At 39.8% G+C, this 24,600-nt stretch overlaps 1 protein-coding gene across 18 annotated transcripts in view; it reads right to left on the bottom strand.

The window, feature by feature from the left end:
- The window catches only part of LOC125624080 (uncharacterized), a 52,036-nt gene that overhangs the window by 12,064 nt on the left and 15,372 nt on the right, over window positions 1-24,600 (bottom strand). For 15 of the 18 annotated variants that reach the window (XM_075120699.1, XM_075120704.1, XM_075120706.1 and 12 more), the window contains 8 exons: window positions 17,972-18,197; window positions 16,578-16,701; window positions 12,962-13,130; window positions 12,686-12,830; window positions 12,273-12,399; window positions 11,704-11,865; window positions 10,564-10,679; window positions 6,518-6,621 (listed from right to left, as the gene is read on the bottom strand). In XM_075120699.1, the coding sequence (XP_074976800.1) occupies window positions 6,531-6,621; window positions 10,564-10,679; window positions 11,704-11,865; window positions 12,273-12,399; window positions 12,686-12,830; window positions 12,962-13,130; window positions 16,578-16,701; window positions 17,972-18,197 (1,160 nt within the window). In that variant the 3' untranslated portion in view covers window positions 6,518-6,530. Of the gene's footprint in view, window positions 1-2,527; window positions 2,696-5,295; window positions 6,092-6,517; window positions 6,622-10,563; window positions 10,680-11,703; window positions 11,866-12,272; window positions 12,400-12,685; window positions 12,831-12,961; window positions 13,131-16,577; window positions 16,702-17,971; window positions 18,198-24,600 lie in introns of those variants that run through there. The other 3 variants (XM_048824415.2, XM_075120697.1, XM_075120713.1) reach the window with 3 other exon arrangements.

The following is a 24,600-nucleotide window of genomic DNA, read 5'->3' as shown; positions in this document are numbered from 1 at the left end:
TTTTGTTTAAAATAAAACAAAATATTTTAAATAAAATAAGTTGTGCTGAATGGAATGTATATTCCTGTTTTTGTGTCTTTTTCTAACTTAAGGTTTTGCCTAGAGGGATTCTCTCTGTTTTGAATCTGATTACCCTGTAGGGTATTTACCATCCTGACTTTACAGAGGTGATTCTTTTACTTTTTCTGTAATTAAAATTCTTCTTTTAAGAACTTGATTGCTTTTCTTTGTTCTTAAGATCCAAGGGTTTGAGTCTGTGTTCACCTATGCAAATTGGTGAGGATTTTTATCAAGCCTTTCCCAGGAAAGGGGGTGTAGTACTTGGAGGGATATTTTGGGGGGGGGAGATGTTTCCAAGTGGGCACTTCCCCTGTTCTTTGTGTAACACTTTGGTGGTGGCAGCGTTTAACCTAAGCTGGTAAGAATAAGCTTAGGGGGTCTTTCATGCAGGTCCCCACATCTGTATCCTAGAGTTCAGAGTGGGGAAGGAACCTTGACACAGCCATTTAGCAAGAATTGGTAGGGGAACAGTACCCCCTTTGAAAGGGGATGGATGGAACCTGGACACAAGCTAGGCTGGATAGAATTTTCACAGAATCAAAAAGACCAGAAACTACAGAATCCAAGACCACCGAGCATCTGGTGCCTAGGCTATGAAGAGGAGTAGATTTAGGGGAAGTGTATTTCTTTCTGCAGCATGAGCCCATCACCTAGAGAAGACCCAGGTTTGTGCACAAAGTGGATTCACAGGGTTAGGAGAAAACACTCTCTTTCTTCCAGCAGTACACTCTGGCAGAACAGGGAGAGGTTGGGCCACTACCACAGATCTGATTTCAGCGATGGTGCTGAGGCAGTTCTCCTTCCTGCAGATGGCAATAGCATATTCCAGGCAGCACTGAAGCTAGAGGAAAGGTAAGAGAATGTAGGTGGACCAACAAGGCCCACTCACTTGGCACTCCCATCTCTATCTAAGGTACTTATATGGCTCCCATTATCCTAGTACCCAAGAACTTCACATTCTTTATTTTATTATGAAAAATATTATTCTACAGATGGGGAAATGAAGGACAGAGAGGCTAAGTGATTTGACCAAAACAACATAGGATTCCTGTTGTAGAGCAAGAATGGAGCCACTGGACCATCCTTCCTTCCAGGGGCAAAGCGTGAGGCTGGGGAGATGAATAGAAAGGAAAAAATTTTGACTAAAGGAAGGGAGAAGACACAGCAAAGTACCACACAGGAAAGAAAAAAATATTAACAGGCAAAATTGATAGGGACCTTGTAGGGGGGGAAATACAAAACTGCAAAGATAAAAAATTAGAACAGAGGAAAATGCCTTGAAGATAGAGGAGGGGTGAAAAGATATAAGCCTTAAAGAGCAAATATTAGCAAGAAAAATCAGGAGAGAAGAGAAGAAAAAGCAGTAAGGAGGAAAGGAAATGATGAAGAAAAGAAATGAGAGATAGTCAGCCAAATAGATCTCTAGCATAACTCCACTAGCTTCAAAAAATTTTTCTCTAATTTACAGAAAACATACAGCCAAATTATAATGCCCAATATTGTACAAATAAAAATATTTGTCTATACATATAAGGAAACAAGTTGTATGACCACCATATATGAAGAAGAGGCATGCAAAGCCTGATTGTGGATGGGAGGCAAATGTGGCAGCTCAGGAGTGGGGATGATACACAGTGGGAGAGAGAATAACTAGTTTTGCTTAAAATAAAATGTTGAGGCTGCAGTTTTTAATGTTTCTATTTGTCTTTTGAATGTGTTTGATGGGAAACGAATGGGTGTGTTTGAGGTTCCATATACACCAGCACTATAAGGCACACTTTGACTTCATCCACTTTGACCCTAGTATCAGGCAGGGGAGTGGTAACTCTGGTGAGAAGAGTCTATCTGACCAGGGGGCAGCTGGGCTCATTGCAGGGAGCAGGGAACGGGGGGAAGTGAGAGAGAGGCAGCCGGGCTCCTGGCAGGGTGCTGTGCACAGAGCTGAGAGCCTGGGCTCTCAGCCCTTCACACTGCCCCTCCTCTTACGTCAGTGGAAGCGCTCCTGGCGAGAATGCGCATCACCGTCAGAAGGAGGGTAGTGTAGATACGAACCACTGCAGTAATTACTGCAGTGGCTGTAACTTGACCGTCACCTAACATAGATTGATTTAAGTTTGTAGTGTAGACATGCTCACAGATAATGCAAAGGGTTTTGGAGGACCCCAAGTTAACCCTCATCCACCACTGGATGAGACACTTTAAACGAGACTTCTCAAGTTTATGTTGAAAATGCTGAAGGGAAGTAAGGACCAAAATGATAACATCATACAAAGGGAACCTATTATCGCTCACCATGAATCAACTGAAAGTTTATCTTTTTAAAAAAAAATCTACTAAATATATTTGAACTTAAAATATTTATTCTAGGATCAAAAAGAGTTGCAAAATATTAAATTTTTTTTTAAAGTGCAACAACAAAATAGAATGCATACCAACAGATGATAGACTAAAAGATTCATACCATTGAACTGAACAGTAAATTCAGTGGTTTCACTTTTTTTTGCTGTTTTTCCTTTGGTTTTCTGTACAAGAGAGGGTTTAAAAGAGCTAGCCTTGGAATGCAGTTTTCAAGGCCATAAAATACTGAAACTGTTGACTCCACAGCAAGAGGGTCAAACTCTTTCAACCAAGTTTCCTTAAAAAAAAAATGGAATATTAAATGAATGAAACAAAAAAATTTACTTTGCATCATCATCAGTGTGAGAATCCACTGCAGGGCCCAAAACTCCATTCTGGGATTTACCTACAGGTTGAACCTCTCTAGTCCGGCACTCTCTGGTCTGGCAACATCCGTGGTCCGGCATGATTTTAGTTAGCCAGATGTCCACTTATCGTGAGTGGGGCCAAGTTTCCCATAGTCCAGCAAAGTTTGTTTACAGCCACCAGTCCTGGCTCTCAGTGTTCTGGGCTATTATTTAGCTCTAATTTACCCCTAAATATGTCTTCTAAGAGACCAGCAAGCAGTGGAAGTGTTGGTAATGCTGCTAAGCTTAAGCATGTGTCAATGTCGATACAGCAAAAGGTAGAATTGTTGCAGAAATTGGAAAAGGGCACATCGGTACATGTGTTGTGTGCTTTTTACAATGTAGGGTCATATACAGTGTATGATCTGAAGAAGCAAAAGAATCAGATCCTTCAGTTATTTGCCAAAAGTGACAGTAAAAAAACTATGAGTATTTGTAAGGTGTTGACAGAGGGGAAAGCAGCGATTTACATAGTGCACCTTCACATTGGTTCAAGCTTCGTAGGAACGAAGATGTTAGCATTGCTGGCGAGATGATGATGGCACAAGCAAAAATATTCCACAAAGAACTTAACCTGTAGCATGAGTGTGACTATTTGCAAGGATGGCTTCAGAAATTTAAAAACAGGCATGGCATTAGTCTACATTGCGTGTGCAATGAAAAAAAGAAGTGCAGATACGGAAGCTGCCACTAAGTATGTTGACGAATTTGCATAGTTAGCTGCAAATGAGAAGTTATACCCAGAGCAGGTATATAATGCCTGTGAAACTGCTCTCTACTGGCATTATATGCCTAAAATAAATGTTGGCTACTGATGCAGAGGAGCCACCATCTGGTACGAAGGAGTTGAAGGACAAGGTAACTATCCCTGGTTGTAGCAACCCAGCCGGTATGCACAAATGCAAGCTTATGATTATTGGGAAGAGTGTGAACCCAATGGCATTCAAAGGGGTGAAAATATTTCCAGTGATATACAGTGGCAACAAAGTCATTATGGGTAACAACTAATCTATATCTCGAGTGGTTTGAGAAATATTTTGTACCAGAGGCAAGAGCCCATTGCACCTCGGTAGGTCTGGATCTGAAGTGCAAAATTGTGCTGATTCTCGACAGTTGCTCTGCCCACCCTAAAGCAGAGCTGCTTGCCAAAAATAATGTGGTGGGGACTGTATTTACTCGCAAACTGTACCTCACTGATTCAGCCTTGTGATCAGGGTATCTTACAGTCCCTGAAGTGTATGTACAGGTCCGAGTTTATGCACCATTTGCTAGTATCGCTTAATGATGGGAAGAGTTTGACAACATTTAGGAACAAATTTAACCTCAAGGATATGATTTGGACACTAGCTAGAGCCTGGGAAAGAGTAACTCCATGTAATCTGAAGAATGGATGGCACAAATTGTGGCCAGTCCTAATGTTTGAGGAGAGTCCTGACGTCAATGACGAGTCTGATTTCAAGTGTCTGAAAACCAAAAAATTGTTAGTGAGTTAATGGAGTATGCTAGTGGTATGTCCCACCCTGTAGTGCTTGAGCTGGCCAAGGATTTGGGAGAGGAAAATTTACAAGACTGGATGGAAATCGACAAAGATGCACCAATTGCTAATCAAATGACGGATGAAGACATTGTGCAAATGGTACAGCAAGGAAAAACCAAAGATAACGAAGAAGCCAGTGAAGATGACTATGAGGATGTCGCAGAAAAAATTTCTATCAATAAAATGCATTCAGTTGGCAACAAATTTAATAGAGGACTGGAGAAAAGACATTTCATTTCTGAGCAAGAGATCATGTCTCTCTACATGATACAAGAAAAACTCATTGAAGAAAAACCAAAATACGTGAGACAAGCCAAGCTGGAAGACTGGTTAAAGGTAGCGAAGAGGAGAGGTAAGCAGCACTCTACAACTGAAAATCCTGTTGTCTCCACTTCACCTACTCTGGATATACCTACAGCAGAGACCTAAGATGTAACTCAAATGTAATTTGACTTAGCAGTTATTGTCACACCACTTTGGAAGCGGAATTCAGACATCATTTTAGGTGAGTAAATTATAGATTTACCTGTATTATTATGTATTTCTTTTTCATATTATTTTGTGTTTTTTATGCTTGATCTACTTATTTGCTTGTGCCAATCCAGTAAAATTGTGTAACAACACTAACACTTTGTTATGAAGAGAGCCAGTAAGCCTTGGCTAGGCAGCATTGCAAGCGTTTATTCGCCTCAGTGGGATAAAAATAAAAAGAGACCCACTCGCTACAATATTAACCTCCCGTGGTTTGGCAAATGCTCTGGTTTGGCACCAGTCAGGTCCCAAGGGTGCTAGACTAGAGAGGTTCAACCTGTATAATTATTTTCAGGAAAATGACTCATTTTTCCAATTCATATGCAACCCACACTCCCGCTGATTTTGTGGGAACTTGGGATGTGCACAGAATTAAGTGTTTATTAAAGAAGGGAAGCATTTTCTCAGGATGTATGAAGGATTTGTCCAGTGGTAACTCCTATTAATATTGTTAGGGGCCAAAGTCTGCTTACAGTTAAACTTCTGCAGTCCTCCTTCAGTCTGATAATTCAAATCAGTAAATATATAAAGTTAGATCACTAGCTGGTATGAACTTGCACATTTTTCTTGACTTTGAAGGAGAATTAACAGCCTGAGGATCTGGCCATAAATATTTGTTATGGGGTTTGGCATTTCAGACCCATGGAAATCAGAGAAGATGCTCTCTTAAAATGCAAAGAAGGTATAAACACCCACTCTATGGGGTTATGCAATCATTGCTTAATTCAGTACTATATTTACTCAATTCACCCATTTTTCTAATTTATTCTTTTTTGTGCTTGTAAATAGTTATGCTCATAATCCTGTTAAGTTTATTATATGCTGGACAAATTCCTCCAGTTGTGGGAAAGGCTTCGTAAAAAAGTAACAGACCTCTGCTAAACCAAACTCTTTTCCTTAAGAAATGAAAGACTCCAAACTGCTAGAAACACAGAATTTAGTACATTGTCACAGAACTAAAAAATAATAAGTAAATATTGACTTTTGTAAGGTGAAAAACAAACTTTATTGACCAGAGAGGTAAATATTGACTTGGAGTGAAGCAAATATACAATATGTACTGAAGTTAATGGATCAAATCCTTTTCAGTTTGGCAAAAGAAGATTTGGCCCAATATATGTTTTATTACTTATTTTCTGAGAGTCTTCATCAGAAACATCTGGAAAATCTCTCCATAATGTTAATGCATTTCAGTGAGGTAACAGTTTTTCCTTAGAAGCTAAAAGACAGATACACACAGAGGATCAGAAAAAATTAATTATCCTCCTGCGAGGTGAAATAATAGCTTTCAATTAATTTTCTTCAGCCAGTCACAGTGTATTTATTTGCACAAGTGGTCTGACTGGATACCTGGAAAAGACCTCAATTTTATTAACTTCTGAAGAGGTAAACAATAGAAACTTACTGAGTCTTCACAGGACAATTTTTAACCAATCACAATCTAAGGTTTTTCTTACGTAGGTAACAATAATTAATGACAGAGTTCTCTTTATCTGTTGATTTGTTTAGGTCTCTGTTCAGTCAAAAAACATTCTTGATGACAAATAGTCTCAATAAAAAGAGCAGTAAACCTTTTTCTTTTGTAAAGTAAAGATTATCACAATGCCTGTCAGAACATACAAGGTATAATTAAATTACCACTTACAGTGTGTGATATCTCAACCTGTGGTACTGGTAAAACTAGCTTCAGTAAAACATCCTTCACTCCAACTGGCAAGATGTCCTGGAAGCCAAGAGAAACCTTTCCAGCTATCAAAACAAATTACACCAAAGGTAATTAGCCAATGTAATGTTTAAATAGTTTGATCCTTGATTATAAATTAGGTTAGTCAGAGCCTTTGGTGGCTTCTGAGCCCAAACAAAAGTATATTACACTTTTACCTATTAAATTAAAGAACAAAAATTGTTTTCTTCTTGCTATAAGGAAAGTCACAAAGGTTAAATTACAAAGAATCAAATATAGTAGATCAAATATAATACTTTAAGTAACATTTCTAAGTCTCAGATACTGAAAGATATAATATCATTTTACAACCACAGAATGGGTTCTAGCTGCAGGGTGAAATGTTTAGATTTTGGATAATGTCTATTTTACACAGAACAACTTATATGAATTCCATAAGCAGGGCAGTACAGTCTTTTCCTACAGACGTTTTGGTCAGGATTAAGGCCAGATCCGTGTGTGTGTGTGTATTAGTTCTTTCCCTGTTTAATGGTTCTGTCTTGTAAAATGTAAGGGTTTAAAGAATCAGGCTCTTAGACAGACTGGAAGAATTTTTGTTACTGAAAAACTTGAAGGAAAAATTATACTGTAGATTCACCAAACTTTTTTAAAAACATGCCCACTAGAGAACTCTAATGTCTTACATAGTGTACTGTCAGTATGATACATCATCTGACCGATATACCTTTGTATGCATCTCCCATAGCAGCAGCTAACTCACCACTCCCAAATGTCTCCTTGCCAGCTTCACATATTAGAAATAACTATTTTAACAGCTACTATCAGTGTTATTCTGCAGCTATAAGAAAAGACCAGTTCAGACTACTACTTTATTCTAGGAACCACCTACAGACCATAGACGTCCCTCTTTCCTGTAGAGGGACACAGAGGAGGAGCACCCTCCTGTGCAGCAAGCAAAAATTACAACTATTTTCATCTGCTCAGGGAGCCAAAGACTCAAGGGTCTGATTTTCCTCTCACACCAGTTTTACACTGATGTAATCCCACTGATTTTAATAGAATTACTTCTCATTTATAATGTTTTAAGTACAAGGATGATAAGATGGAAGATTTTCATACTGTAGCATATAGTGAACTGGAAAGATTACTTAACATTTCACCAAACTGGATAATGTTTTTGCATTTAAAAAAAAAATGCAAACATCTGGCTTGACTTCAACAAGAGCTTTGCCTGATATGACCCACAGGATCAAGCTCTAGAGATGAAATCCTGGCCCCACTACTGTCAATGGGAGTTTTGCCTTTGATGTCAATGGGGCCAGAATTTCACCCTATACATTTATCAGTCTTAAACACAAAATATAGCCAGAATTTTCAAAAGTGGCCACTGGGTTCAGGTCCCTCAATTATGGGAGCCTTGGACCAGTTTTCAGATGTGCTGAATCCCCACACCTCAAATTGAAATCAACAGAAGCTGTGGGTGCTCAGCAACTTTAAAAATCAGGACTCAGTTGTGAGAAGGCCTGAATACAGAAATTGAAGCATCCAAAATTAGAGGCCATTGTAGAAAATCTGGGCTTCTTGGCAAAATTTTAAAATCCTCAAAAACAAATTTACACTGAAAATTTTGAATTTTGCAGAAATCTTCTAATTACATGGAACATTATTTTCTTAGGAATACAACAGAAGAGAAATCTGATGAATATTCAGGACCATTCTACTCTTCTGCAAACTTTTACATGGAAGCAAGTTTAAACCACAATAACTGACTGTCTTTTCCATATATTTTAAAACATTTCCTTCAAATTTCACCAAAAGGCATGCAACTTTTCCAGTTTAAAGAAGAATAATTCCTTCTACGCATTCCTTGAAAAATTCGTATATTGCAAAATTCCAGCATTTATTGGTAGGAATACTATAACAAAGATTAAGGACTTAATCCTGTAATCTGATTGGCACAGGCAAACCCCTCTGTGGAGCACCATCAGGATATAGGATTGGGGCCTAAAACACTTTCTTCTAATATTTTTGGCGAGAACAGAAGGTTTAAATGAACTTTTAGAAGTAAGCTGTACTTTTCATTATATCTGAAATCTTACCTATGATACAAAAGTTATTAGGTACCAAAGGCATGCTCTTAAATAACAGCATGAACACAAACAGCTAAATACCTTCCATTGAGCTGAGCCTTGGAGACAGATCAGCAAGTGGCCTGCACATATAAACATTCATAATTTAATTCCCTATTTTCAGTGCATAGAGCAATAAGCCACAATCTGAATTAAATTCTCATTTGAAACACTTTTGCTCATTAAAGTATTTTGTTGACTGCTACAAAAAGAAACAAAGCAACCCAACTATCTATTTATATTAAAAATGTTTCCACATACCATATAGAAGGCATTTCCAGATATGAAATATTCATTATAAATGAAAGGTTTAGTACTGCCCTCCCTAATTTATCAGTCAAATGAGATACTGTTTCATACAGTCCTTCAACGTCCAAATGTTATGAGGAAGATCTCATGACTGAAGAAATGTAGGAAGAAGTAACACAGTAGGCGGTAGGTCAACATTATAACATGCACCATTCCTCTGCACTATGTGAGTATGCCCACATGAATCTGACAGTGCTCTTAGGCCATGTCTACACTACCACTCATGTGGGGGTGAAAAAAAAAACACACCCCTGAGCAACATAAGTTTCACTGGCTTAAGTGGTAGTGTGCACAGTGCTACGTCAGTGGGAGAGCTTCTCCCATTGACATAGCTACCGCCTCTCATTGGAGATGGTTTAATTATGTCAACAGGAGAGCTCTCTCCCATTGGCATAGAGCGGCTACACAAGAAATCTTACAGTGGCACAGCTGCATCGGTACAGCTATGCTGCCTGCTATAAGGTTTCATGTGTAGATATAGCCTTAGGACAGCACCTGAAAGCAACACTGGCAAGAATAAAAACACAGCATCAAGACTATGACTGCCTGATATTGTGATAACAAGGTAGGAATGACATGCGAACCTGCAAGTCTCACTATTTCAGAGGGCCTGAGCATTTTTTGAGCGCTTGAGAGCGTATCTGTGATAGTTATCTCTAGGTTTATGTTTTGTTTTCTTTCCAGTAGGTCAGACATGTCCCAGATGGAATGCAGAGGATACTCATTCCTTTAACCTTTCCTCCCCCATTAAGGCATGCATTATAGCTGCAAATCTCCAGTCAAGAGTCTGGATGAGGTTCCTTTTGAAGGCTATCAATAATGTCCATAAAATTAGATAAGAGAAGTCACTGCAGAACCCTCCTTCTCACCCATCCCCAACACAAACAGAGGTTTGCTCTACCTTTACACAGTGCATACAGCTTCCTTTGATCTATGGTGTAAGAAAACAGCTTTCTTGTTTGCAAAAAGAAAAGGAGTACTTGTGGCACCTTAGAGACTAACCAATTTATTTGAGCATAAGCTTTCGTGAGCTACAGCTCAAAGCTTATGCTCAAATAAATTGGTTAGTCTCTAAGGTGCCACAAGTACTCCTTTGCTTTTTGCGAATACAGACTAACACGGCTGTTACTCTGAAACCTTTCTTGTTTGGTGGTTCAGAGTGCTAATGCTAGGCCATTTTATCTACCTAGGCATTTAGATACTCACAGCAGTATGTGCCTTCAGCTACATTTAACTTTTATCTGTAACATGAATATTACCAAGTCTAATGAATATATATGGCAGGTTAACAAACTAGGCCCCAGTTCAGCAATGTACTTAAGCACTTGCCTAACTTTAAGCACATGATTAGTTCAACTAGTACAAAAAGACAACTTGTTTGCTTGAAGTAAAGCATGTACTTTAAGTACACTGCTGAATTGGAGCCCTACCACACAGTCTACAAAGTGTTCAATATAGTTTTATGAAGGTGGGTTTTTTTTTGTTTTTTTTAAAGGCAGCCCTTTAATTTCAGCAGCATGTTTCCAATCAGTACATCCTTGTATCTGTAAAGCAAGGGACGTTCTCTACCTTTGATTCTGCCTGCTAAGCCCAGGGATGTCAGCTGGTAAACCACCTTGCTGAAGATGAATCCAGGCCCTTTGAATATCAGCTGTAAGAAGATGACAACCATGGAACAAAAACACCTGAAAAGGGAAAAAAAAAAAAATAGAATTTTCACTACTGTACATGAAACAGATCTGTTAATATTTTATGGATTCTGAGAAGATTTCCTGGCTGGAAGTATTTTTGTTAAAAATATGTTTTAAGAACGCACTATAATCACAGAAAACTGCCTTGACTTTACTTCCTATGCTCGTTATTTTGCTTACAGCCTAAACTGCACTCATTCAAAAAGGCTTTATTTTTGTTTTCCAAAAAAACTCAACAATTCCCATTTACTCTAGTAATTTCTTCATTTTTAGTAGGAGTTTCAAGATTTTTATCTTTTAAAGGGGTGCTTAATTAGCTTTTGACCTAAAAATTTAGATTTTGTTTTTTAAAAAGCCAAACAAATTAAAATAGGGGCCCAAATCTCAGTGGAGCCTTTTACACTGGTCTGGCAATCCCTTAGAGTTGGTGTAAAAGTAATTTGACTTCAGTAGGACTGAAACATAAGCTTAAGTGCTTTGCTCATTAGGGATGGATTTAAGTATGTGTTTAAAGCTGAACATGTGCTTAAGTGCTTTGAATTAGGGCCTTAATGAGAAACATTTTGGTGCAACCTACAATGCAATTGCTGATGCTAACAAATATTGCAGGGTGTATTCTCCATATTCTGTAGATGCAGTACTCTCATTAATGTTAAATGGAAATTTAGCAAGTAATTCAAGGGAAGTATTGACACCCCCAGGCCTGGACTAATACACTTCAGACAAAATTTGGTTCTCAGTTATGGCTATGCATTCCAACTGAAGTCAGTAAGGTTGCATAGGTGAAACAGACCACAATTTTGCCCATAATTTACTTGCAAATCTCAAAAAATTATATACATAAAAATGTGCATCACAATAAGAAAACTCCAATGGAATTTTCTGCTTTGAAGGAACCAAATGTTCTTGAAAAACTATTTAAAAAAAATCTTTAAATAAAAACATGTCTTTGGTGATTATTTTTATCAACAGAATAGATAATTAGTTGAAAGGTAACATGAAGCATTGTTGTATGTACCTCTCTTATAGCTGGATAATCATTGGCAGTCATTAGTGAATCCTTTAATAGCATAAGGATTGAGAGACAGAAATTCTCCATCACCTTTTGATTCCAATCTTGCATGTACATTTGATCCCAAATCAACAACACTGCAGGAAAATCCAGTATACTCACAAAGCTCTAAACAAAATTATGAAATTTATTGTATTAAAAATATATTAGGCAACTTCTAATTTGTAAAACACCACCAAATCTTGCTCTTCCTACTCACACAGGTACCTGTATGGTTTAACACTTTGTTAATAATACCCAGAAACAAGCTTCAGATTGTTAGGGTAGGTGGGCAGTGTTTGACAGAAAAAAACAGTGTTTGTCCAGCATGTAGCACCATGGGGTCCTGGTCCACAACTTGGGCTCTTAGATGCTATCGTAACATATATAAAACAATAATAATAATAATAACAACAACTACTCCAGATGCAATCAGTGTTACTTCTGATTTACAACAGTGTGAGTGAGACAAGAATCAATCTCTGCATTTGTTTTTTGTTTTTTTAAATTCATTCACATAAATTAGGATTTCTTACTTCACCCATCCATTTTCTGAGGAAAATGACTGGGCTTGCCAGCAATTCCTTGGTTAGATGTTTGTTTTGCTCAGATCTGTCTGTGGCTGTGTACAGTTCTTGAGCTTTCTCTCTTTCTTGAACTATCCTGCAAAGAAAAAAAAAAGAATATATTAGATGGGATATGTTATAATATAGAAAAATCAGAAACATTATCCCCAGAGATAAAAAGCTATCTATGTATATTTCAAGGTCATTTAATAATTTTACTAAATCATATTTAAAAGTACAACTTTATTCCATATGCTGACTTTTACTACAGCAAACATTTTATTTTAAATTTCTGCAAGTAGCATAAATATAAAAGACTCTATAGTTAAAAAAAATCAATAGATTATACTTTTGGTTCAACTGCAAAATTCTTTCTGAAATACTGTTGAAGATGAGTGAAGAATTCAGTGTCCTCTCTCTCCAGAAGGCTCATCATCCACTCAGCCATTGCAAAGATCTCTGTCCATGATGGGAATAAGTTTTGATGTAGGAAATGTAGGTACATAGCCAATTCATAGGGATGTTCAGCTAAAAATTAAAATATTTATTAGTTTATAGAATAGTGAAAATATCTTTGTCAAAGCCCTGAGGATTCTTTATCATCTCCTAAGAAAAGTGATATAGGTCTAAAGCAATTTTCTGTGATTTAATTTACTTACCTGTAGGCATTATTTGCTTAAATGCCATTTGCAAAGGAAAAAGCCAATAGATTAGGTAGGGTTCATACATGCCACTGAAAACATACAGGACATTTAAGGTTTTGCTGGTCTCTGAAATCATTTGTTTATTTGTGGCAAAAGAATGCATACAGGGTGTCTTTTCATATTTCTGTTGGGTAGAAGGAAAGAAACGTTAAATATTTTAAATGAAAACAATGTTTCTAAGGAATAATATAAATTAAGTAAATGCAATTTCACTTTGATATTTATTTCAGTCAGAATGTACAAGCTCTAACCATTATAGAATTGGATTCAGCTGTATTGATATTCACTTTGTGTGATGTAAACCTAGGGCTTAAATACTAAAAAAGTCACAGCTTTACAGCCCTCTTAACAGTTCTAGAAGAAGGAAGTTGTTCTTTGGAGAAAGCAATGGCTGAATACCAGATTGGAAGAAATCTTGACCATCACAAGAATATGGTAGATTAATTACAGAGGCTTTAGACATGGTCTAATTCAGTGGTTTTCAACATTTTGTCATTTGCAGACCCCTAAAAAATTTCAAATGGAGGTGCAGACCCCTTTGGAAATCTTAGACATAGTCTGCAGACCCACAGAGATCTGCGGACCACAGGTTGAAAACCACTGGTCTCATTAAGTGCATGCACAGTGTCATCTGTTTGGGCTGTGCCTGAGCTGTCACCTAGTGAGGTGGTAGTTTAACTTTTTGTTCATTGAATCGCGGAGTATTTCTTTTCACAATAAACCTTTCAAATAGTCATTCATATTTTCTCTTCTTTCTTTATCCTCTTGTGCTCTCAGGTGCACAATAGGACATCAACCAGTTTCCGCCATTTATTTCAGTCATGTGCTAGTCTGTTCGGGCTTCTCAGTGTCATGCTGATGGATTTGGTTTCTTTTGATACTGTTAGGCATAAATGTTTCTCTAGGTTTCCCTCTTTTTCTCTTCCATATTATCACTTGTTGTGGAAATTGTGTTGGTGACCTCTTTAAAGCATGTCCTAAATAAATCCATCCTCATTAAATTTCCAGATTTGCTCTACTTGGAATTCTGATGTTGCAAAATACTCTTCTCAATGCAGTGATACATGTATATAGATATATGTATATGAATATGTGTATATCTATCTATCTATCTATCCATCTATCTATCTATCTTTGGAATGCCTTGATCTTATCAATGAATCTTGTTGTAGATTTCAATGACTCTGGTTCATAAAGGCAGACAGACATAATGGAAGTGTTAAAAATACATAGTTTTATGTCAGTGCCAATCATGCCAAATCTTTTCAAGTTTAATTGAGGTTGTTTGCTGCTTTTGATATTCGTTGCTTGACATCTAGCATAGCGTCATCATCGTTGCACATTTAACTCCATAGATTAGTAAAATTACTCTTTTTCTAGTGTTTCTTTGTTCACACTAATGGTAACTTCTGAGACACTGATAGCCATATTTCTTTTCTGGTTTGTTGATGAACAAACCAACTTGTTTTGCTGTATTTGCCAAAAGCTAGGTCTTTTCTTCCATTAAGTGAATTGTTGAACTAAGTAGGACAATGTAAATCAGCAAAAAAGAGGTAATACAATTGTGTTTTATCATTTGTCCATAAAATTCCTTGGTTGCCTTCTGTGGTTACTTTCCTCATGACATAGTCAATGACCAGTGCAAACAATAGTGGGGACATAATACACCCTCACCTTACTCCAGTTGTCACTGCATTGGCTGATATTGTCACCATCTCTGACTGCACATTCAGCATTATCATATAGATCCTTGATTAGTCTAATTATTTTTGCTGGTATTCTGTAGTGTGCCAAAATTTGCCAGACTATCTCTCTGTGTATGCTGCAAAGCTATAAAATTTATCACAAGAGGTGCTTGCCACTCCATTCTTGTTCCATAATATGTCTAAGAACAACAATATGGCCTGCGCGTGATCTCAGTGGTCTAACACCTGCTTGTTCCTCTCTAAGTTGAAAGTCTATTTGTTTCTTGATACGTTACCAGATGTTACTGCAAATTGCTCTCCCAGGCACTAAGAGGAATGTGATTTTTCTCCAGTTACAGTAGGTGATACCATCATCCTAAGGCCTCTCTTCCACTGGGTTGGGTTATTTTCTTTATTCCATATTCTATCCAAAAACACAAGGAAAGTCTGGAGGGCTGTTTCATCACTTGCTTTGGGAATCTCTCCAGTAACATTATCCTCTCCAGCTGCTTTCTCATTTTTTAGTATACTGATGGCTTTTCTAACTTCTTCATTTGTAAGATCTCCTAAATCAATATCAAGCTCTAGTGGTAGGTCATCATCAAACATTTCTAGTAGTTTGTTTGAGCATGGTCTACTTAAAACAGCCTGAAAATGTTCTGCCCATCTTTTCTGTTGTTATTCTGTACTAAGAGTCTTTCTGTTTGCATCTTTAGTAGGGCCTCCGGTACTTCTAAAGGTTCCTGTTAGCTATTTGATTGCCTTATACAAGGTTATAAGGTCACCTCTTTTGCTACCTCTTCAGCCTCTTGACATTTTCTATCAATATATGCCCTTTTATCTCTTCTTGCATTCCCTTTAACTTCTCTGTCTAGAGCACTGTATTCTTCTTGCCACTTGCTTGTCTCTTCACATGACTTAGCATTCATGAGTTTTTGCTTTACATTTCTTCTCTTTTCCATAGCTGCCCAAGTAGTATCGCTAATCCATTCTTTCCTTTTAGATTTCATTGTTATTAGACCTGTCTTTGAACTTTGTAGATAGCACTCTCTGATGTTTTCCCATAGAGTATCAATGTTTTGGGTTTCTTCACTTAAATCCATTAGAATACTGAACCTGTTCTTCAGTTCAAGCTGAAAAGCTTTTTTTGTATTTGGGTCTTTTAATTGTGCATTGCTGATGCACAGTTGTCTTTTAACCTTCCTCATCCTCTTTAATTTGATCTTCAATTTAGCAACACAAAGGTTATGGTCACTGTGCCCTCATCTGCTCCTCTGCACACATGCACATCTGCCAAAGAACTGCAAAACATTCTTAAAATGTAGAAGTGATTTATCTGGCTCTTTGCAGGAGCATCTGGGGAGTTCTATGTCACTTAATGGGTTTCTTTATGAGGAAATATTGTTCCACCTATCACTAGTTTGTTCACGCTGCAAATTACTTTTAGAATAAAACTGATGTTCGGTTTTATTGTGAGTTATAGATCACTGAATTATTTAATGGCACTATAAACAGTATGCTTCTCTCTACTGTAAGAATCACTTTCAAGTGTGCAAGAAGACAAAGTTTACTCCATCTTGTGGACTGGTTGAAATCATACGATGGTGTTTGCAATGATATTCCAGAATTCAGTAACCAACCAAAGGAGCCAGCTAGGAGAACATTAGCAAAATGATTACCAATTAAGGATAGGAGAAGAAAACCCCAGAAGTCACCTGATATTTGGAAATATGCAACAGAATGGTAGTATTGCTATGACCAAATGAATATGGTTTTAATCACCATTACATAGTGCAAATATTCATTATGAAGTGCTCAGGACAAGGAGTAAGAAAATATAGAATAAAAAATAGTTAGCATGCCAGGTTTTACATTTTCTGACTAACCTCCACAACTGCATTTTCAATAAGGCCTGAAATTGGTGATCGGGTGGCACTTCTAATTTTCAGTTCAGCAATTCGGTGCTCCACTGTTCGTCCAAACTTCACTCTAGCTTCTCTCTTGAGAATTCTGAGAAGGTGAAGCACTGATTAATTTCCCTGATTACATATAGTTTTCAAAAGCTTGTTATGAACTGAGATGAATTGACATAAAAATACTTGGTACCTAAAAGTATCCAAAATACTCACTCTATACATCAGCATTCAGACACAATGCAGACTATTATATTGTGATGCAATAGTTCCAGAAATGCCCATTCATCATGTCAATGAGCTATTCTAGAATATGCCCCTTTCACAGCGAATTCAAACTTTCTGGAAATGATGGAGGGTGGGGTGGAAACAATAATACACAAAGGGCCAGATCCTCAATTGGCATAAACAGACATATCAAATTACAAGAGCTGAGGATCTGGCCCACAGCATGTATCTGTTCAGGGCTCTGCTGGATGCACATAAGTCCCATTCAAGTCAATGAGAGATGCATGTGCATAACCAGGGACACAATTCAGCCCAACATTTGGAAATCATTCAAGCATAAAATTATCTGTGCAGTCAGTTTTGGGAGCAAGGCACAGAGGGGGTTGAAGAGATGGGTGGGGTAAGCAGGTCTACCACCAAGCCAGTTACCAGCTGTTGCCAGAAGGGGTACTTCTACATGCAGAGCCAGAGGCAGGTGTCAAGGCTGCTTCAGAGCTAAGCAAGCAGCTACAGATTGGCTCCATGGCCTGATTTCCTCCTCATGCCCCAGTGTCTGTAGGTCTCCAATGCTCCACCTTCAGCCACTTGAACTCAGAGCAAAGAAAAGCATTTACCCCACAGGCAAAGGTTCTCATTCATTTCAGGGGGAGATCTGACTGAGCAAGGTCTGATTTGGCCCACAGTTTGTTACCTAGAAGTTGCTGTGGGTTGTTCCATTTACACCTGCTCTTGTTTCATATTAGAACATCAAGTGACTACAACATGGGAGGAGTTGAATTATAAAAATTCATTTGAATGAAAAGTAACATTGTGATTACAGAGATCTAGGCAGGCAGAAACTGAAAGTGTCCTGGAGCCAGTCAATTAGTAGTCAAATGTCACTAAACTGCTTCTGCATTTCTTGGATATTCCAAGAGGTGGGAGTTAATACAAACTTCAGAGAGGAACCGCTCTCGTACTTGTATTTCAAGATGATGTTAAGGTGGTATTATTCTCAACAGTTTGAAGAACATTTGGGCTAATTTCATGTCAGAGAATCAGGGATTACTTTGAATATATTAATAGTCCAAGAATTAGATGGCTGCAGTTACTAACAACACCACAATATTTTTCAACAGAGGAAAACAATAAATACTTACGTTATTCTTTCAAACTTGTCAACTTTTGTATCTGCTTTTAGAAGTTTATCAGTCCAGATAAACTGTTGAAGTGTCTTTGGAAGTAATTTTCCACTTAGTCTTTCACACACAGTTAACATACTATTATAATCTAATGAGATTATGGCACAGATTGAGTCTCCCAGTATATCACTTGCTGAGCAATTTAGAATAGGTGAGGGTATGTCAGGACCAATATGCATCTTGTCTGTAACAAATATAAATAGTAAATGACTAATGAATTATAGCTACCTTTTCCACTCTTTCAAAAAGTTACCAATGGCAGTATCACCAAAAAATAAAATGGAAAGGAATATCTAAAATAGAACTGTTTAAGAAATCAAATATTTGAACTTCATTTGCTTCAAAGCAGAGAGTACTGGAGGACTATAGATATAAAATTCACAATAAGAACAGTTACTTACCTGTACAATAACTAAAAGGAGTACTTGTGGCACCTTAGAGACTAACAAATTTATTTGAGCATAAGCTTTCGTGAGCTACAGCTCACTTCATCGGATGCACTGAGTGGAAAATACAGTGGGGAGATTTATATACATAGAGAACATGAAACAATGGGTGTTATCATACATACTGTAACAACAGTGATCACTTAAGATGAGCTATTACCAGCAGGAGAGCGGGGGGGGGGGGACGAACGACTTTTGTAGTGATAATCAAGGTGGGCCATTTCCAGCAGTTGACAAGCACGTCTGAGGAACAGTTGGGGGTGGTGTTTATGTGACCATCGCTTATTAGCACCATAGTGTCCAGGAAGTGGATCTCTTGTGTGGACTTGTCCAGGCTGAGGTTGATAGTGGGATGGAAATTGTTGAAATCATGGTGGAATTCCTCAAGGGCTTCTTTTCCATGGGTCCAGATGATGAAGATGTCATTCACTTCCTGGACACTATGGTGCTAATAAGCGATGGTCACATAAACATCACCCTATACCAGAAACCTACTGACCGCTATTCCTACCTACATGCCTCCAGCTTTCACCCTGACCACACCACACAATCCATTGTCTACAGCCAAGCTCTACGATACAACTGCATTTGCTCCAACCCCTCACACAGAGACAAACACCTACAAGATCTCTATCAAGCATTCTTACAACTACAATACCCACCTGCTGAAGTGAAGAAACAGATTGACAGAGCCAGAAGAGTACCCAGAAGTCACCTACTACAGGACAGGCCCAACAAAGAAAATAACAGAACGCCACTAGCCATCACCTTCAGCCCCCAACTAAAACCTCTCCAACGCATCATCAAGGATCTACAACCAATCCTGAAGGACGACGCATCACTCTCACAGATCTTGGGAGACAGGCCAGTCCTTGCTTACAGACAGCCCCCCAACCTGAAGCAAATAATCACCAGCAACCACACACCACACAACAGAACCACTAACCCAGGAACCTATCCTTGCAACAAAGTCCGTTGCCAACTGTGTTCACTATCTATTCAGGGGACACCATCAGAGGGCCTAATCACATCAGCCACACTATCAGAGGCTCGTTCACCTGCACATCTACCAATGTGATATATGCCATCATGTGCCAGCAATGCCCTTCTGCCATGTACATTGGTCAAATTGGACAGTCCCTACATAAAAGAATACATGGACACAAATCAGACGTCAAGAATTATAACATTCAAAAACCAGTCGGAGAACACTTCAGTCTCTTTCGTCACTCTATTACAGACCTAAAAGTGGCAATTCTTCAACAAAAAAACTTCAAAAACAGACTCCAACGAGAGACTGCTGAATTGGAATTAATTTGCAAACTGGATACAATTAACTTAGGCTTGAATAGAGACTGGGAGTGGATGGGTCATTACACAAAGTAAAACTATTTCCCCATGTTTATTCCCCCCCGCCCCATTGTTCCTCAGATGTTCTTGTCAACTGCTGGAAATGGCCCACCATGATTATCACTACAAAAGTTCCTCCCCTTCCCCCACCACTCTCCTGCTGGTAATAGCTCACCTTAAGTGATCACTCTCATTACAGTGTGTATGGTAACACCCATTGTTTCATGTTCTCTATGTATATAAATCTCCCCACTGTATTTTCCCCTGAATGCATCCGATGAAGTGAGCTGTAGCTCACGAAAGCTTATGCTCAAATAAATTTGTTAGTCTCTAAGGTGCCACAAGTCCTCCTTTTCTTTTTGCGAAGACAGACTAACATGGCTGCTACTCTGAAACCTGTACAATAACTGTTGTCCTTCGAGATGCATTGGCCACATATGCATTCCACTTCACGTGTGTGTGCCCAGCGCACTTGTTCCAAATACTTCTGGTCAGCAATACCCCATTGGGATGGCACATGCACCCTGAGGGTCCTCGTACCTCCAACTGAGGGAGGAAAGTCCTCTCAGTTCCTGTGCACCAGAATCTTTGCGACATTAGACTCCGAAGTAGTGGGGAAAGAGGATGACTCATGGAATATATATGTGCACAATAAATCTTGAAGAACCACAGTTACTGTACAGGGAAGGAATGGGTTCTTCTTTTTGGAGTACCTGTGCACATATATTTATTCCATTTCAGGTGATTACCCAGAAGAATTCCTTAGGTGATGGGAATTTGGACTGTACTTAAACAAAACTGAAGAACACATTTCTCAAAGCCTGCATCAGCTCTGGAAGCTATTGTGATGGAATAATGTTCAGCAAATGTGTGAATAGACAACTGTGACTCAGGAACTCTGTGGTGCCAGTTGGCAGATGGCATAAGGGCACATATGGGTTTACAGGGATCGCCTGGGTCAAGTATCTACATACCAAAGGGTGGAATGTAAGGACTCTTCTGAGAGCCAGTAGCTTACTGGTTGTCATAATCATTGTGAAATGTACGTATGGATAATATTTAAGAAGTTATTTATCTCTACTGGAAATAATGTTCTTAAAGCCTTCAAGTTAAAGGCCAGTCACTAGAAGGTGATATGCAGGTTCTGTTCAAGCAGGGACTAGATGCTTCTCTCTCTGGGTGGTCATTATGTACTGTGCATCTCACAATGTGAGTTTATTTTTAGTACTGACCACAATGTATCTGTGACAGAACCTGGACTCTGACTGGCCCTGAAACAAAAAGAGTGACATTTTCAGTTTTGTCTGGTTGTGAAGAGGGTGACACTGGAATATCCCCATTTCTGGACTATTAGACTCACTATGCTGTTTTCAGTGACCACTTGTGATTTTCCTGGGATTTCCTGCTGAGGTGATCTGCGAGAACATTCTGCACCCCAGGAAGAACTTTGGCTTTGAGGGTACTGCACCCTCAACAGGCTTTGAGGGTACTGCACCCTCAAATGCAGAAGTGCCAAACTTGTACCATCTCCAGGCATGGAGGACTGGACCTTGCTCCACCCTGTTTGTTGAGGTACAACATTGTAGCTGTGTTGTCCATCATCACCCAGATCAGAAGAGTTCCGTGTAGCTCAAAAGTTTGTCTCTTCTACCAACAGAAGTTGGTCCAATAAAAAGTATTGCCTCACCCACCTTGTCTCCATCACTAGTATCATCAGGCACTTGATGGAGGTGAGAAAAGCTTTGCATGCTCAGTGTATGCCCCTTAAATACAAGAAGTTTATATGGAGGGATGATTCTTTGATGAACCATATAGCTGGAAGAAGACGAGTGTAAAGTACTCTCCAGCAAACGTTCTGCAGACTCATCTACCAGTACATGGATGATAGAACTTGAGCAAGTAAATGAATCAGGATGTCCAGAGGGTACTTGTTTGGTCAATCCACACATCTCCACCAGCTCTGCATACATTGTAAGTGAAGTCTAGCATGCTGAGTCACGTACGTTCAGGATGCCACATGCCCTAACTGCCTCAGACAAGATTTCTATTGTCCTTGCATGAACTTGCAGACTGGTACACAAGTTTAGCATGGACTAGAACCCTTCCTAATGCAGGTAGGCTGTGGCAGTTGTAGAATCAATGACATCCCCAATTAACTTGACCATCGTGCTTGGGTCTAAATCTCTTCCAGACATGCACCCATTGACGTTGGCGGAACTGCGGTTATCACCAAGAGAATAGTCTGTTGCAGCAAGACTCCAGTACCAATACGTAGAGTAGCTTCCTGGCTGCCTTATATTCCTGGGGAGTCAACTATACTGACAGCATCAATGCCACAGTTACTGGTATACCTCATGCAATGAAATCAATGGCACTGGTGTCACGGCCACCAGCATTGGAGTCACTGACCATACATTAGGTACCCATACCAATGGTACAAGTGTGGTTGGCACCAGAGTTAACAGTACCAGAGTTACATACATCAGCTATATGGTACCAGGGGCACTCTGGAGCTCTCAATTTTAGCTCAGTACCAGACAGCTTATATGAATTTTAGCAGCTGAAGTGTGGCAACTGGAGTCCCTGTGTATGCTCAAGGAGCCCTTCTTGGTTCTCAATGTAGTCTTAATCTCCAGAGAGCTGGCAATTTGGGCCAGATGTCCCCTGGTGTGGAAAATTATGTCTCTTTTCTCTGGAGGTTTTCTTCCTCTGTGAGTAGATGGAGCAGCCAGAGCACTTCTGGTAGAGGAGTACTAAGCTTGCTCAGTTCCAGAATGGCCTGGACTGGAGACAGGACAAATGAATTTTTCCATGAGGTATGTCCTTGGACATGCCTCCTGAGGTTTTGCATCCCCTTAGTAAAGGACTGGCAGATACATTTGCCCCTTATATGTCTTGCACCTAAAAACCACAAAAAACCACACACACATATACACACACACACACACTCTCTCTCTCTCTCTCTCTCTTTCACTCCAAAGGAAACACTAATAAGCTAATCTATCCACAGTAAGGGTATGTCTACACTACGGAATTAGGTCGAATTTATAGAAGTCGGTTTTTTAGAAATCGGTTTTATATATTCGAGTGTGTGTGTCCCCACAGAAAATGCTCTAAGTGCATTAAGTGCATTAACTCAGCGGAGTGCTTCCACAGTACCGAGGCAAGCGTTGACTTCTGGAGCGTTGCACTGTGGGTAGCTATCCCACAGTTCCCGCAGTCTCCACTGCCCATTGGAATTCTGGGTTGAGATCCCAATGCCTGATGGGGCTAAAACATTGTCACGGGTGGTTCTGGGTACATATCGTCAGGCCCCCATTTCCTCCCTTCCTCCGTGAAAGCAAGGGCAGACAATCATTTCGCGCCTTTTTTCCTGAGTTACCTGTGCAGACGCCATACCACGGCAAGCATGGAGCCCGCTCAGATAACCGTCACCGTATGTCTCCTGGGTGCTGGCAGACGTGGTACTGCATTGCTACACAGCAGCATCAACCCCTTGCCTTGTGGCAGCAGACGGTACAGTACGACTGGTAGCCGTCATCGTCATGTCCGAGATGCTCCTGGCCACATTGGCCAGGAGCGCCTGGGCAGACATGGGTGCAGGGACTAAATCTGGAGTGACTTGACCAGGTCATTCTCTTTAGTCCTGCAGTCAGTCCTACTGAACCGTCTTATGGTGAGCAGGCAGGCGATACGGATTGCTAGCAGTCCTATTGCATCATCTTCTGCCGGGCAGTCATGAGATGTGGAATGCATGCAGTCCTTCTGCACCGTCTGCTGCCAGCCAAAGATGTAAAAGATAGATGGAGTGGATCAAAACAAGAAATAGACGAGATTTGTTTTGTACTCATTTGCTTCCCGCACCCCGTCTAGGGGACTCATTCCTCTAGGTCACACTGCAGTCACTCACAGAGAAGGTGCAGCGAGGTAAATCTAGCCATGTATCAATCAGAGGCCAGACTAACCTCCTTGTTCCAATAAGAACAATAACTTAGGTGCACCATTTCTTATTGGAACCCTCCGTGAAGTCCTGCCTGAAATACTCCTTGATGTAAAGACACCCCCTTTGTTGATTTTATCTCCCTGAAGCCAACCCTGTAAGCCATGTCGTCAGTCGCCCCTCCCTCCGTCAGAGCAATGGCAGACAATCGTTCCGTGCCTTTTTTCTGTGCGGACGCCATACCAAGGCAAGCATGGAGGCCGCTCAGCTCACTTTGGCAATTAGGAGCACATTAAACACCACACGCATTATCCAGCAGTATATGCAGCACCAGAACCTGGCAGAGCGATACCGGGCGAGGAGGCGACGTCAGCGCGGTCACGTGAGTGATCAGGACATGGACACAGATTTCTCTGAAAGCATGGGCCCTGCCAATGCATGCATCATGGTGCTAATGGGGCAGGTTCATGCTGTGGAACACCGATTCTGGGCTCGGGAAACAAGCACAGACTGGTGGGACCGCATAGTGTTGCAGGTCTGGGACGATTCCCAGTGGCTGCGAAACTTTCGCATGCATAAGGGCACTTTCATGGAACTTTGTGACTTGCTTTCCCCTGCCCTGAAGCGCATGAATACCAAGATGAGAGCAGCCCTCACAGCTGAGAAGCGAGTGGCGATAGCCCTGTGGAAGCTTGCAACGCCAGATAGCTACCGGTCAGTTGGGAATCAATTTGGAGTGGGCAAATCTACTGTTGGGGCTGCTGTGATGCAAGTAGCCCACGCAATCAAAGATCTGCTGATATCAAGGGTAGTGACCCTGGGAAATGTGCAGGTCATAGTGGATGGCTTTG

Source organism: Caretta caretta, chromosome 17, assembly GCF_965140235.1.
Source record: "Caretta caretta isolate rCarCar2 chromosome 17, rCarCar1.hap1, whole genome shotgun sequence".
Classification (NCBI taxonomy): domain Eukaryota; kingdom Metazoa; phylum Chordata; order Testudines; family Cheloniidae; genus Caretta; species Caretta caretta.
This window is presented reverse-complemented; position numbering and strand designations above follow the sequence as displayed.